This window comes from Zootoca vivipara, chromosome 1 (genome assembly GCF_965207765.1).
Source record: "Zootoca vivipara chromosome 1, rZooViv2.hap1.1, whole genome shotgun sequence".
In the NCBI taxonomy this organism is placed as follows: domain Eukaryota; kingdom Metazoa; phylum Chordata; class Lepidosauria; order Squamata; family Lacertidae; genus Zootoca; species Zootoca vivipara.
This window is the reverse complement of record NC_142582.1, coordinates 30514572-30530838: the sequence shown is the minus strand read 5'-3', so window position 1 is coordinate 30530838 and position 16267 is coordinate 30514572. Positions and strand designations below refer to the sequence as shown.

At 43.6% G+C, this 16267-nt stretch overlaps 1 protein-coding gene across 4 annotated transcripts in view; it reads left to right on the top strand.

Annotated features, from left to right (window-relative positions):
* Window positions 1-16267, top strand: part of GPD2 (glycerol-3-phosphate dehydrogenase 2) — an 85051-nt gene that overhangs the window by 11191 nt on the left and 57593 nt on the right. For all 4 annotated transcript variants that reach the window (XM_035131806.3, XM_035131815.3, XM_088661199.1 and 1 more), the window contains 3 exons: window positions 604-714; window positions 7981-8152; window positions 14014-14138. In XM_035131806.3, coding sequence (XP_034987697.1) covers window positions 613-714; window positions 7981-8152; window positions 14014-14138 — 399 coding nt within the window. In that variant the 5' untranslated portion in view covers window positions 604-612. The remainder of the gene's footprint in view (window positions 1-603; window positions 715-7980; window positions 8153-14013; window positions 14139-16267) is intronic.

Here is a 16267-nt window from a genome sequence, read left to right as displayed (position 1 = left end):
CTGTCTTTGGGCTAAATCCCAACGTGTTGTTTCCAGGATGTGTTCGAGTTCAAGGTGAAAAGTTCCTGAAATGGATTGCATGTGAGAACTGCATGCTTGCATGCAAGCAGGCTGCATGCTTCTTAACAAGTCTTCCCTACTATCTCCCTTTGCTGCCCACTCAAGTGCTTATGCTAGGGCGGCCAGTGGGGGGGGGGGAGAGGACTTTATAGATCAATGTTCTCTTAGGGCCACCAACAGCTATTGCCTCAGAAGTTGTAAGGGCTGAGAACTGCTGAGACAATTTTATTCAAAGCAGCAAGAGCACTTGATAGATTGGGGAGAGGACTCTCCGCAGTACCCCTTTCATTTGCTACCTGTTAGGGAACCAGAGCCAGGGGTCACATGATCCCATTGACTGGCATTCTGGATCTGTTGTTTTGAGGATAACTACCATCTGCCTAAAAATCTAATCTATTTTTATTATCGCAAACTGTTTTGAGTATCCTGCCCCCCCCCCCCCCCGGACAGCTACTTTCTCAAGTTTCTCTTGTTTCTGGTATAGGCAAGTGTTCTTCCCTGACTTTGTACGGTTGTGAACATTCTTGTTTTCTTTTTCTCTAGGATTAAAAAATGGCTTTTCGGAGGGTCGTGAAAGGGACTATCCTCATTGGAGGCGGTGCTGTAGCGACTGTGTTTGGCCTCTCCCAGTTTTCTCAGTATAGAAACAAGCATGTAAGTAGAAACTGATTTATGCATTTTTAAAAATTGTGCAGAAGTTTATAAAGTGAACCTTTGAAATATGTGGCTCCCTCGTTCTAATGGCACCCCCCCCCCAGCATCAGGAAAGGAGCAGTAGCTGGGTCAACTGCAAAGCAGGTAGAACTTTTCTTATCATCTTTCTGCTTTGCTTTGCTGCTGCTTCCCCCTGAAGGGAGAGGAGAGTTGCTGGACCACCCCTGGAGGACACTGGACCCACCCACTACTGATTTGCAACAGCTGACCTTGACACCAAACTTCTGGATGGAGGGGAAGATTAAATGGGGGGAAATGTTGGTTCAATGAGTGTGATTTTTGCACTGGGGGCGATTGAGGTTTTGTTTATTTGCTAATTAATGGGTCAGAAAATTGCTTTGAGTTGTTTATTAATTGTTGTTCGCTACTATATATACAGGGCGATGCGGGTGGCGCTGTGGGTTAAACCACAGAGCCTAGGGCTTGCCGATCAGAAGGTCGGTGGTTCGAATCCCCGCAACGGTGTGAGCTCCTGTTGCTCGGTCCCAGCTCCTGCCAACCTAGCAGTTCGAAAGCACGTCAAAGTGCAAATACATAAATAGCTACCGCCACAGCGGGAAGGTAAACGGCATTTCCGTGTGCTGCTCTGGTTCGCCAGAAGCGGCTTTGTCATGCTGGCCACATCACCTGGAAGCTGTACACCGGCTCCCTCGGCCAATAACACGAGATGAGTGCCACAACCCCAGAGTCGGTCACGACTGGACCTAATGGTCAGTGGTCCCTTTACCTTTACTATTTATACAGCTGGTATGCCTCCCCCCAAATGAATGTTACATTATATGAAATATTAATGTATTCGAATGGCAGTATATATTGTATATTTTTCTTCACTGTAAGTCGTTTGAAAACCTTTGGGTGACAAGAAACTAGTAAGTTAAATGAATGAATGAATGAGACTACTCACATTGTACTGGGATGGTGCTGTGTTAAGCAAAGCGTCAGTCAAGAATGGGCTAAATACCTGACTCTTTTCTGGCTTTGCAGCCCTCCATTCTCTTCTTACAGTTCTCACACTGAGGGCTGTGCTCAACTAAATTGTTGCATTAGTGGAAGCCAGCACCATGATTCCTATTGGAGCATCAGGATTTCCCAGCTCTCCTCTTCCCACACTGTCCCCAAATCTGTTCCAGAGGGTTAGGAGAACCCCAGAACAGTGGGCCATGGGAGGAGAGGGGAGACCATTCAGTCTGGCAAGCAGAAATGCTCATGCTGATGGAATGATCTCCGTAGCCCTACATTGAATACAACTCTGAGATTCCTTTATTAGAAATGGTAAAATATATATTTGTCCTGATTTTCAACGTACTTCAAGTTTAGTTCTTTCTCAACTCTTTTTTTTTTGTATTTCCCAGGGTACAAAAAACTGTGCATCAAATATGAAGTGCACATTTGTGTATTCTTATCCCCATTTCTTTTTAAAAAAACATGTCTGTGGAGGCCAGTGCTTCTGTGTGCTTTGTGCTTCTATGATACATTCTATACTTGCATAACTGACTCTAAATAAATATCATTTGTTCATAGTAGGTTTCTTCTATAGCTGCTTAGAGAAAACTTTATCCATTACCTTATTCTGCAAGGAGAAGGGGAAATAATACAAAGAGCCCCAGGCTTATAAAGTGTACCTCCCTGGTGGCAGGGACCTGCCCTCTCACTCTTTGTAAAAAACTATGTAGATGGATGGCTTTATATTTGTTTTTATCATTCAGCTGTTGTTGAAGCAGCTGATGTGTTTATGTCTAAAGCATCATTTGCATGTGCTGGAAATGAGGTTGTTTCTTCATAGATACTTTCAGTGCTTTTTTCAAGGGGGTACTTAAGGGCACACAGTACTGGCACCTCTTTTTGTGTTGTTAAAAAGTGTGACAGTTACTGTAAAAACTTCACTGTGAGTACTGGAACCTATTTTTCTAGGAAAAAAGCACTGGTTACTTTATCAATGAAATCAATCTACACCCATCCAAAGGGCTCCTTATCTATTGTAGACACTACTGAGAAGCTCCATACAGGAGTCATGATATATTAGTGTGTGGAAAGTCTGTCAGTTCCATGCAAACCATGGTTTGTTGTTGGCTTACTGACCTTAACTATGGCTTAGCATAAGATGCAAACTCAGGCACCTCCTTAACTTTGGTTTGTTTCAGCATTCCACCCAAATTGTCTGTTGTAGCAGCTTTGCTTTTTCCCATTTTTGTGTACTACTACAGTGAACTACAGTGAAGGGACCCAGGTGGCGCTGTGGGTTAAACCACAGAGTCTAGGGCTTGCTGATCAGAAGGTCGGCGGTTCGAATCCCTGCAACGGGGTGAGCTCCCGTTGCTCGGTCCCAGCTCCTGCCCACCTAGCAGTTCGAAAGCACATCAAAGTGCAAGTAGATAAATAGGGACCGCTCCGGCGGGAAGGAAAACGGCATTTCCGTGTGCTGCTCTGATTCGCCAGAAGCAGCTTTGTCATGCTGGCCACATGACCCGGAAGCTGTCTGTGGACAAACGCTGGCTCCCTCGGCCTATAGAGCGAGATGAGCACCGCAACCCCAGAGTCTGACACGACTAGACCTGATGGTCAGGGGCGCCTTTACCTTTACAGTGAACTAAGCCAAAATTTTGCTTAGCGTGTTGTCTCAACCAGGGCTTGTGGTTATCTTCTATTCTCACTAACCAGGAGCTGTAGTTTAGGCCTGTTCTTGACTAGAGCTCGTGGCTGGTGATGAGAGAGCTAAACCGCGAGTCCCATTTTGAATGACATGGTAAGACAAATTTTAGCTCAGTGCAGCATGGCATGGCAGTAAAAAGGACTAGAGCAACTGTGAGCTCCCGGCATTTGAAATTTGCCAGGCACCCAGGTGCCAGCATGGTGCCTGACATCTCTACCATCTGGAGGTGCATGCCTGAGGATCCTTGGGATTTTTACTGTTTTCACACACTAGCAACACATCCTGTAGAATTCTACTCATTATATTTTATCTGCCCAATCAGAATGAATTTCAGGAACCATAAAATCACATTGAAAGCTTTGACTTTTGAGCCCCCAAACGGCAACTGGGCATTCAATTTTGGCGACTGTAACCCTGGTTTAAGGAGCCATTTGGCGCCTAGCTTATATATCTGAGTTTTTAACACTGTGAGCTCCTCTCTGGGATCCCTCCTATTTGCACAAACCAGGCCACTGTGAGATTGGTCCACAGGTTCCTATCTCAAGCAGAAGGGTTGTTGAGGTGGTGGTGGTAGTGCTTCAGTGGAGCTGGAGCTGGTCTGCCCTCTTCTCCAGCCATGGCCTCTGCCTTGAGCAAGAGAGCTGTGCCAGCACCAGAAAGAGGAGTGGAAAGTGTGGGTGGGTGCGAGAGAGGGAGGGGGAAAGAAGGTGCACTTTCTCTTCCTCCCCTCTCCCACGTGGCTCCATCATAACAACTGAATCTGGAAAGCCACACTGTACACTGTCTGTGAAGGCTTGAGACAAAGGCCCTGACAAGAGAGCAGCATATGATTTTTACGCTTCCACATTATTCTAACTTGCACATCCATTGTGCCGTGTTGTCCCCCTCACAGCTATTGCCTACATGCACCCGATAAAGGACAGCAGGTGGGATATAACTGGGGGGATTGACGCAAAGGAGGACAGCCCATTTACGGTGTTGACATATCTAAGCTGTGGGCATGTCTGGCAGCCGAACTGTCCTCTTTTTAATAATGCCTGCCAATCACGCAGATGACAGGGCGAAAGACCTCTGTGCCTGCGAGATGCAAGAAGGGATGTTGCCCCAAGACGCACTCTAATTGGCTACCCGGTGCAGGAGGTCTCTTGGCTTTTTCTAAATGAGTCTTTTCAACACTCCCCAGCACCGAGAGAAGACATAATTCAATTAGCATGCACACAGACTGTACCGTACATCCCCCTAGACGCATCTCATTTCCTTTGTAACAAGACGGCTTTCTGCAAGTGTGCCAGTCACCCATCTCTTTCAGGCTTGGTATTGTTTGGTTGCCACTGTATTCACTTGAAAATGAAGCTTTTAAAAGCTTTTATCAACACTTTAAAATAATAATAATAATAATGAACTCCAGAAGTCAAGGAGTGAACTTCCACAGATTGATTAGAAGATTTGGTATGAATCTGCTTGGCTAGCTTATTATATTTATATAACTTCATGCATCCTAAAGATTCAGTTAAGTTGCATAACTTAATTTTTGGCTCAGGGCACAGGAAGTGGTAAGCATTGGTGCAACGGCGAAGGAGACAATTACCACCCCTTTTAAGATAGGGGGCAATCTGGACTTGCTCTGCCTCATTTACCGTGCTGCCACTGGTAAAATGGCCTTGTTACTGTCATTCTCTCCCATATATTTTTAGCCTGGTTTAAGTAACAGGAGAAGCAAAATACTGCTAGCAGAGAGGAGGGATTTTGTGATGATGTCGCACGTAGACACAGGCAGCCGTTGTGAGTAGATAGTTAACAGGAAATTGTTTATCCTGTCAAGATTTTGGGATTAGGTTATATGACTACCATCCTATTTTGAAGGTAATGGTGGCCAATGGTACTGTTTCATACCATATGCCTGGATGCTGTTGGGGCATAATGCTCCCAACTGGTTGATATTTCATAAGATGGAAACATAGGAAGATTTTCTGGTGTGGTTGTCCCCCACCTCCACATTTAACTCATGTTAGTTGTTGGGTCCAGAAGAAGCCTGGATGAACACCTTTTTTTTTAGAGCTAAGAGCCTGGCCAGGGTTACGCACTAACCATTCCCAGGGGTGCAGCTCCATGAAAGGCATAATGCCTGGGCAGAGCTACTGCATTGATGGGTAAACAGCATGGTGAGCAAAAAAACCCTGAGCCCTGCAAGACTGCTGCAAGACTTCAGCATTACACAGCTTAGCTCAGTTGGTTAGAGCATGCTGCTAAAGGTTGCAGGTTCGATCCCCATATGGGACACCTGCATTTTCCTGCATTGCAGGGGGTTTGGACTAGATGATCAATAGAGTCTGTTCCAACTCTACAATCTTGATTCTGACTGCAGTTTCCATGTCCATTCCATTATTTTCTCCATACCACGCCCCGCCCCCCAATCTCAGGCTGACACTCAGCATTGAGGATTTAATAGTTACTAAACCAGCCCCTAGTCTTGGAAATATTCTTCAGGGCTCATTTGTGGTGCATGTAAAGAAAAATGATACTGTGATACATCACCTGTAAATGTAGGGTGGGCTCCCATTACTATTCCCAGGTGCTGCAGTTCCAGAAGAATATGTAGGAGTGTCTTCCTTGCTCAGATAACATGAGACTCTTAATCTCAGGGTGGTGGGTTTGAGTCCCATGCATTGGGCAAAAGGTTTCCTGCATTGAAGAGGGTTGGAGTTGATGACCCTTCCAACTCTACAATTCTATGATTCTATGATTTGTTATATAGATTTAGGTGCCATGCAGAAACATTCCTCTTCTACTATGCCTTTGGCTAATTGAACAATCTATGGCCTTTTAAACTGTGTGTGTGGAGGCAGGGTATTGTTTTTGTTTGTTAGTATGTTATGTATTTTGTGTTTTTATATTGTAAACAACCCTGTGATCCTTGGATGAAGGGTGGTGTGTCCGTCCGTCCGTCCGTCCGTGTGTGTGCGCGCGCACACACACACACACACACTTACTGAGAAGTGAGTCACATTGCATTTGATGAGACTTACTTCCAGGTAAATATTGCATCCCCCATCAGATTTCTTTCATTTGTTCTCTTTTATGGCTAGAAGCAGAGAATAGGAGTTTGCATAAGTGAATAATATAACATTGCAAAATGTCAAAAATGTCATGAATATCACTGATGTGAGTTGAAGCTTGGTCAATGGATTGATTCAAAGCAGCTGAAATGTGCATGTGGTTTGCCACCTGTCCCCCATGTCTGCCTTTTAATATCATATTCTGTACAAATAGTAAGTACCAAAGTATCATATTCAGTCTACACAGTTGAAAATGCAGCCGTGACTTTTTGGGAGTTGCTCATGTCTTTGGCTTGGCGTATAGCCAGTAATGCTGCAGCTTCCAAACATGAAGTCATCTTTATGAAAATATATTGTAGAGCACATTTTAATAGTATTTATGCCTTCCCATTTACTTCTACTGCTGTGGGGAAGCATGGCAAAATGGAATTCAAATTGGCCCATATTCACCACTACAAGATAAATAGAATAGGGGAGGTGGTGAAAATGTAGAATACTGTATGACCAACAGATTCTTGAGGATCACACTTGCTTTTTTGTGAAAGAGACAGTTATGGTTTGCTCTCCCGCTCCGAAAACAAGAGCTTGGAAAGTTTAAAGCAGGCACCTCCAAACTCGGCCCTCCAGATGTTTTGAGACTACAATTCCCATCATCCCTGGCCACTGGTCCTGTTAGCTAGGGATGATGGGAGTTGTAGTCCCAAAACATCTGGAGGGCTGAGTTTGGGGATGCCTGGTTTAAAGGAATTAAAATAAATTTTATAATAGGGATGGGGGAGAAATTCAGTTCACATTTAAGGGTGACCCTATCTAGTTCTCGCTTTACGAAATAGTATGAGAACTGAAACAGCCATTTTTCAAAATTCACACTTCTCTGAATTTTGCAATACAGATCTCAAGCCAAGTAATGTGTATACTAGGGTAAAATATGCATTAAAATGCATATATTTGTGAATCGTACAAAAACAAATTATATCAGAGAAAATTGCTTTGCAATAATGTGTATGTGAAGAGAAAATTTCATGAGGACTTAAAAAAATATCACAACTGGTTATGGAAGCCTGGCCATTAAAGTGTGCATGCGCTAATCCAATTGACAGTATCACATGTGTATTTTACAGCAGCATCTAAAAAGTGAAGTATGAGTTGCTGTTAGTATGCTGGACAACCTTCGTAAATTTATAGTAATCTGATTGACAGTCTTAATTCCCCCTGTTAGTTCAGATTAATATTAATAACACATGGCATTATATAGCACTGTTTAAGCGTATGAAACAAATGCACACATGAATTTAACTGTCATTACGACAAGCCTAGTGATGTTATACCTGTATTGTTGGCAGAGGGCCGTGGCTCCAAAGTTATAAGGTTGCAAGAAACTACCTGGTGAGTTTGTGGTACACAAGGGATTTGAACCAGTGGCTTCACTTTAAAATCCCAGCGTTATGCCATTCCAGGGCTTGCTCCAATCGTGACCGCTTTGCTTTCTTACCTTTGCAGGGTGCTCTAGCATCTGTCGAAGCTTCAGAATGTCGGCCCTTGCATATGCACAGCACCCTACCCTGCAGAGAAAGTCAGCTCCAGGCCCTGCAAGAAACTTGCGAATTTGACATTCTTATCATAGGCGGAGGTGCTACAGGAAGTGGTTGTGCTTTAGACGCTGTTACGAGAGGTGAGTCCTGCACACCGAGGTCAGCTGTGCCACGCGTGGGCATCCATTTATTCCCAAGATCTGAACAAGGGTTTTGAATGTACTTACAGCCATCCAGCAAATGTCAGGGTGTTGTCAGAGGGTGTGGGAAACTTGGAGGCAGGAATCTACGGAAATAATAATCCGCATGAAGAGTAAGCTTAGTCAAGGTGGAGTTTTGTAACCTGGATTCTTCCCTGCACACAGCCACAAGTAGGCCGTGTTAGCTAGTTGTGATAAAAATATATGCCTTACGAAAATGGAAAACGTCCCAATCAAAGAAGAATGGCAACTTAAGTTGACAGAATATGTGCAGCTTGCAGACTTTAATATATAGAATAAGAGCGTACGTTCCGAGAACGTTTAGAGAAGATTGGAAAACGTTTATTGAACATCTGGGAAATAACTGAGGACGGCTGAAAACGCTGGCAGCATTAAGTTAAATTCAACAGTGTAAATCCCCACACGTCCCGCCTTTACATTCAAGATAGAACTAACAGAATAACCTCCCAACTGGCAATTGCCAACTGCCACCTTCTTTTCCCAACTTCATTTATTCTTTGTGAAATACACGATACTAGCAGACCGCTGTTCTTTCCAGAACCCCCCTTGTCTTTCCGGCATGATGTAAATCCTGGGATGGGATGGTCTGTAATTAACCCAGGACCTTTTGAAAGGAATAGATCTGTCACAACCATCGCCGTGACTGGACTTAAAATGGGCCCGTGACTTCTTGGTACCCCCACAACAGCATGTCATAGGCGTGGAGGATGTAGCAAAGTGTCCATTGTTAAAGGGTCAGAAAATAATAAGATTGGGGAGTTAGTTCGGTTATGAAGCAGGTGTGGGGAACTTGTTCTCCAGATGTTGTTGTGTTACAGCACCAGTTATCTCTGATCATCGGCTGCGCTAATGGGCTGATGGGTTCATTTTCTGTTGCAAAGATAAACCCAGTAACATTTTTTCCCCAGAGAAGAGAATTAAACAAAATTCTGGTTGCCACCTGCTACTAGTCTATTGACAGGAACCATTAATTGCCTTTGACAAGAGTTGGTGGTTCAGCCACAAGTCCTTAATGCTGGCTTTTGCTGCCAACCTGCCCACATTCCAACACAATAGGTAGTCTGGAAGTGTGGTATTTAAGCCTATTGATAGTATAGTAGATTAACCATAAAGGTAAAGAGACCCCTGACCATTAGGTCCAGTCGTGACCGACTCTGGAGTTGCGGCGCTCATCTCGCGTTATTGGCCGAGGGAGCCGGCGTACAGCTTCCAGGTCATGTGGCCAGCATGACAAAGCCGCTTCTGGCGAACCAGAGCAGCACACGGAAACGCCGTTTAGCTTCCTGCTGTAGTGGTACCTATTTATCTACTTGCACTTTGAGGTGCTTTCGAACTGCTAGGTTGGCAGGAGCTGGGACTGAGCAACGGGAGCTCACCCCGTCGCGGGGATTTGAACTGCCGACCTTCTGATCAGCAAGCCCTAGGCTCTGTGGTTTAACCCACAGCGCCATAAATGGAGGCAAATTCCCCCCCCCCCAAACCACCACTTGAAACATTTTATTTTATTTTATTTTAAATCAAGCTTCCCAATGTATTTTAAGATTTGGGGTGTTTCTTTTTGGCCACGTTGGTAGAACTAGATGTGAAAACAACACCAAACTAATCTGTATTTATCCTTTTCTTCCTATATATTTTGATTGTATTGGTAGTTTTCTGAAGTGTGAAATAATCATAGGCATTTGGTTAATGAATTGTGTATTGTTGCTCTTCATTCATGGGATTTGCACTCATATTAAGTTTGATGCTTCACTTAACAAATTCTGCTTTCCCTGTGTTTTGATACGTTTCTGCCAAATTATTCCTGATTGTATCCATTAATCTTCAGTCACACTTGACAAAAATATATTGCTCTGATCTTCTAAAGTTGCTAGGATTAATTAGATTTTTTTGGGGGGGGGGACATGAAAGTTTAGGGAGACCAAGAGGGGCTGATGTAGTTGTTATACTCTACTTTTGCAATAAAGCTCTGCAAAATCCTTAAGGTGATGCTGGTGAAAGGAGAGCTCACAGTGTTGGATCATCTGCATTTCCTCTTTGGATATGCACAGTCATGCTGTTCTCTTCAGCAATCTCTGCAAGAATCTTGTTGTACTTGTTTTCATTCATTCTTCCTTCCTGTTTTCTTTCTTGCGCACTTTTGAGAAACTGCCACAGGGGAGAGAGCACTGACTGTTAAAAAGTTGCAACATTAGTAGAACTTACTACTTTCTTTTAGTTTTAAAAGGATTGCTGTATATAAAAAAAAGATTCCCATATCACTATGATTTACCTCACCCTAGAGACTGCAGTTTCCAGTCCTCTAGGTGCTTATCTTAATTGGATTTATTTTGTGAATTACTACATTTTATGAAACAGGCAAGTAATGGTCTGTGTTTGTCTGCCTGTGGCTGATCGTCATCTCCAGATAATTCATGTATTTCACACTGCAATTACAGTACTAATGTTCAGCTTTTCTCTCTCTCAGGGAGTTAACAGTTGGTGTGAATGGTAGTTATGTGCAACTTCTTCCTCAGTGTTTATTTAAGACAACCTTATTGGGTTTTGAAAATATACCTCAAAGTTAAACTGATATTGGCACCAAAGTTACCTGTTAGCAAATTGCCCTTTTGGATCTTGGGGTGCAGTTCATTTCATCCAGTAACCTGTTGTCTGTAATGTATACATTTTCACTTTTATCTAATCCATGCTAGAAGCTTAAGGAGCACCATATCAGTTTCAATGTTGCAATAAACCCCTTAACATTTTTTCTTTAGCCTGTGGAATTTTTGTAGCACCAAACTAAATGATTGGATCTCATGACACCCCCCCCCTTTCGCTTAAATCAGTTGAAGGGCCTGACTGAAGGAATCAGACCTGAAGGAATCAAGAGATACATCATTTGGCACTGGGGGTAGTGTTAACTCTTTCCCTCTGCAACATTTTTCTTATTGTACCCCAAAACCCCAAAGCAGAAAAAACACAAGTATGTTGTCTCTCTTCTCCCCCCCAGCCACTTCCATGACTAATTGGAGCTTTAGGAGGGGGGAATTTAAGTGGGGAAATGCCACCTTCTAAAGTTTCAATTTCCACATCTCCCAGTACAGTGGTCCTGATTCTAATAAGAAGAATCAGAAGAGTTTGGATATGATGTCCCGCTTTATCACTACCCTAAGGAGTCTCAAAGCAGCTAACATTCTCCTTTCCCTTCCTTCCCCACAACAAACACTCTGTGAGGTGAGTGAGGCTGAGAGACTTCAGAGAAGTGTGACTAGCCCAAGGTCACCCAGCAGCTGCATGTGGAGCAGCGGGGAAGCGAACCCCGTTCACCAGATTACGAGTCCACCGCTCTTAACCACTACACCACGCTGGCTCACGTCTCCCCATGACTGCTTTTAGGGAAAAGATGTCCCATGATTATTTTATTTTCAATAGTTATATCCCACCCTTTAAGACCCCCACAGTGGCATACAATAAACAATAAAACCATCGGCAACTATTTCGTGAAATTCCCTTTAAGACCCCCACAGTGGCATACAATAAACAATAAAACCATCGGCAACTATTTCGTGAAATTGGCCTTTGAGTTTCATTCATAAATCTCAGCTACTTCTAATGGTCACTTCCGCTTATAACTGGTTTTCTTGATTGTCCCCTGTCGGGTTTTCCTCTGGAAGTAGGAACGAGGCGATTAGCCTTTTTTATTTATGCACTGTATGGACTAGTGCAAGGAGCCCCCAGCAAGCCTTCAATTATTGGCCAATTTGTAGTGTACAATGTAGCTGCTGGTTTGCTCAGGTTCTTGGAAATAATATAATTGGACCGTAGACTTGCAGGGCACTTGGGCAAGAATGTGTAGTTGGGATTCTATGGCATAAAGTATGTCTATTGCAAAGCTTTCAAAACTTTTTATGTTGGCGAAGCACTTTTTAGACATGCATCATTTCTTGACACAGTAATTCAGTTTTACTAACACACTGGAGATTAAACTAACCCCTTGTTTCATCGGCTTGACAATTTCTGATGGCACAACAGATCTCCCTCCCCTTTCTCCCTGGGTGTCCCCTGTATCATACCCAAATCTGCTCTGGAAAGTTAGGGGAGCCCTCAGAATAGATTTAGGGGCATGCAGAGGGAGGAAAGTTCTGTGCAAGTGGAAATCCTTGCGCTGACAGAACAAGTTAGCTGAATACCCTTGTTCTGCAGATTAAGCATATATTTCTCCACTACTACGGTAGAAAAGTAGACTGCGTAGGTCTGAAGTCAGCCCACCTTTAACCTTAAATATTCAGGATATCCCTCTTCTCCTTCAAGTGGAATCCATTCCTCCTCCATGTGTGTATGGCAGAAAGAGAAGAGAGGAACCCTGGTTTTGCCTTCATCTTTTTCTTTTCGCTCACTTTTGCTACTGTACTTTTATTGTGTATACAAAAAGGTAGATGAGGTGTATTGCAGGATAACTAATCTCCGTGATAATAACTGTCGAGTGATAGCAGGATTTTTATTGATTAATCCATTGGCTTTTAAATTATAAAGATGTAAATAACATATTTCATGTTACTGAAACTTTAAAACAGGTGCCTTTTTGATATATTGAAGGAAGAGTAAAATAGATGTTTGTTAACTTCATTGTATTAATTTAATAATCACTCATTGCTAAAGGAAAGGCCACCATTAAAATCTGTCATTTCCATTCCTTCTTGCAGTAAAGCAGATAATCCAAGCAGCCTAAAAACAAACAAATAACTCTGTCCTTAATTTTGATATCTTATAATTTCCCCTCAACTAAAGCTGAATTTGCTTGGTTATTTAAGCTAATTAAATCTAGCTGCCCTCATAGTTAGCGGTTTTAAGTATGCGAACATAATGATAAACTGGGGTCCTGGCTGGACTGCTGTGCACAACTTTAATCTTATTTAGAGTGCAGTCCTGTAAGCACCTGCTCAGAAGTAAGCCCTACTGAGTTCAGTGGGACTTACTTCTAGGGAAATGCCTACAGCAGTGGTTTTCAACCAGTGTGCCACGGCACCCTGGGGCATCTTGAATGATGGTCAAGGGTGCCACGGGCAACACCGGCCTCTGTCCCTCTTTCCTTCCCTCCCTCCCTCTGATGCCCTCTTGCACCAATGCCTTCAGAAAGGCTTGCGCGGCTGTTTGTTGCAGCAGCCCTGGCTTCAAGCTCCCGAGACGAATGGTGCCTCTGGGGCTGGCCGGGGGAGAGAAGAGGAGAGGAGAGGAGGCTGAGGGAGCACTCTACAAGGGAGGGTGTCCGAAAAGTGGCGAGGGGCTGCTGGCTCTGAAGGCAAGGGGTGATATAATTGGGCTTCTGAGGCTTGGAGCGTGTTTCCCCACGGGGAGCCGCAGAAAGAATGTACTTGGTCAAGGGAGCTGTGGACTCAAAAAGGTTGAAAACCTCTGGCCTATAGGATTGTAGCCTTAGCATAGTGCTAAGGTGTTTCAGTATTCTTGTGTATTAGGAAAATGAGAGAGAAGAAATTAGGTTTTGGTTTGTTTGCAGAATCCTCGGTGCTCTTCACACACTTTCCCCCAACTAATATAGTACTTACCTTCATAAGTACTAATACAGTACTTATTTTCCTGTATCACTTATTTTCCCAAAGATTTCCCTGAAGAAGCAGCTACTCTTCATTGCCAAAGAGCTGGCACTGTGCGCGTTGAATACAAATTCATCCATGTTCAGTGTAATTTTTCTTGTGGTTGTCTCTACCCTAGAGAAGGGTCTTTAATGAATTACATACAAATTGTGTAATTTAAGAAGTTAATTTGGTTTTCTGGTTACGCAGGCCTAACAACAGCCCTTGTAGAAAGAGATGATTTCTCATCGGGGACCAGCAGCAGAAGCACTAAACTGATCCATGGCGGAGTGAGATATCTTCAGACGGCCATCATGAAGTTGGATTTTGACCAGGTAATTGTTTTATGGTGGTAGCTGTAAAGCAAAGACCTGTCTAGCTGATTTTCCTCCTCCTCTTCTAATTAAATTTGTTCTCACATTTATGGTTTTTAATATACCTCAGGTTTTGAATACATTATTCTGTTGCTTGCCACAGACAATAGGCAAAGCTTTCTATATGCAGGGTGGATTCAGGAAAAAATGGCAGCACTTATTATCTAATTTATGACAAATCTAAATGGGACTATTTCCCTTAAAACAAGGGGAAACCAAAGTATAGATTTTTTTAAAATGCATTTTTGGTGGTCTTTGTAGAGTTTGCAGTTACCTCCAGTCAGAATCTGAAGACAAATGGAGACATTTACATGCTGAGATTTCTACAATGAAAAGCAATATATTGGTGTAAAATCTCAACATGAATAGAGCATATTTTCTTTGGGGCTTTTGTAACTGTAGCAAACCTGTCTTTATAAGCAGAGAACACACAGCTGGAATTGAGGAGCTGGGGAAGAACTACATTGGGGGCGGGGTGGAGGTGAGAAAATCACCATCATCTTAAACTCAAGTAACAAATATTTAGAATTATCTACAGTAAAATTCAGGTCCCCCAGCCCAGACCATAGTTCACAGTGCTTTTGAAATGTGTGTCTAGTATTCCTGGAACTGATGGTACATTTAGAATCCTTCTTCTCATCAGAGTAGCTTTCTGCATGCAAGAAATATTTTGACAGGTTTGTGTAATCTAAGAAATAATTCATCTTCTGCATTTTGAAGTGCTACAGTCCTAGTAGGAATGTACATTTAGGTTCTCACAAACTATGCAGATCAAGGCATGGTGCTTACTTTGCCGATTTTAAATAATGATTACTTTAGTAGGATTGTAAAGGGGCAGAGAAAAGTTGCTAGGCCTTCATGATTGGAACTATAGACACGGTGCATTTATTTGTTTCAGGGGAATCAGTTGATGTGCAGCACATCTAATTCTCTTTGGCCTATCTGTGCAATGGGCTCTATCCTGCATAGTTCCTATACCCATCCATATGGCTGACAGCGGTAATTGAGGGATCAGTATATGTTATAATTCCACGATTCGTACTTGCCATTGGGGTATGTGTCTAAAGGGGTATCTTCACAACAGAATAGGTGTTGTGTAGCTCAAGCAGAGAATATGGGACCCAGGTGGCGCTGTGGGTTAAACCACAGAGTCTAGGGCTTGCTGATCATATGGTTGGCGGTTCGAATCCCTGCAACGGGGTGAGCTCCCGTTGCTTGGTCCCAGCTCCTGCCCACCTAGCAGTTCGAAAGCACATCAAAGTGCAAGTAGATAAATAGGGACCGCTCCGGCGGGAAGGAAAACGGCGTTTCCGTGCGCTGCTCTGGTTCGCCAGAAGCAGCTTTGTCATGCTGGCCACATGACCCGGAAGCTGTCTGCGGACAAACACCGGCTCCCTCGGCCTATAGAGCGAGATGAGGCTTGACAGCCATATGTCAATAATGCTTTGATGGTGTTTCCTGCTTGGCAGGGGGTTGGACTGGATGGCCCTTGTGGTCTCTTCCAACTCTATGATTCTATGAGCGCCGCAACCCCAGAGTTGGACACGACTGGACCTGAGGGTCAGGGGCCCCTTTACCTTTACCTCAAGCAGAAGGTGACAGAGGAGTTAGCTGAGAACCCTCAGTTCCTTGGTGGGTGTCCTGTCCAAAAACAGGAAGCCATAGGACTTCACATTTTGTGCTGCTCATCAATGTGCCTCTATCATTCATGTCAGGGATCACCAGCCAGCAGTCTGAAACAACTCTTTTGGCGCTGGTGGTCCCTACCAAGTTGTCATCCATGGGTAGTAAAAAATGTTTTTCCTGTGCAGAAATGAACCCACATGTGCCAGTTTGCCCCTTGAGGGCATCCGTCAGGAAGCCCAGTTATTCTCAGACTCCCTACCCGGCCGAGTTGACATGCACCTACCATCTGAGTGCACATGCTCCATATCTGCGAAGTTGTTGCTGTTTGCCAACTTTATTTATAGAACCTGAGCATCTGCAAGGAGAGGTCAGATTGCTCCTTTCCTGAAGAATCAGGTGGCTGCTATCTTTTGATACACATGCTAGGGTTAAGGTCAGTGGTGTAGCATGGGCACAGACAGGCC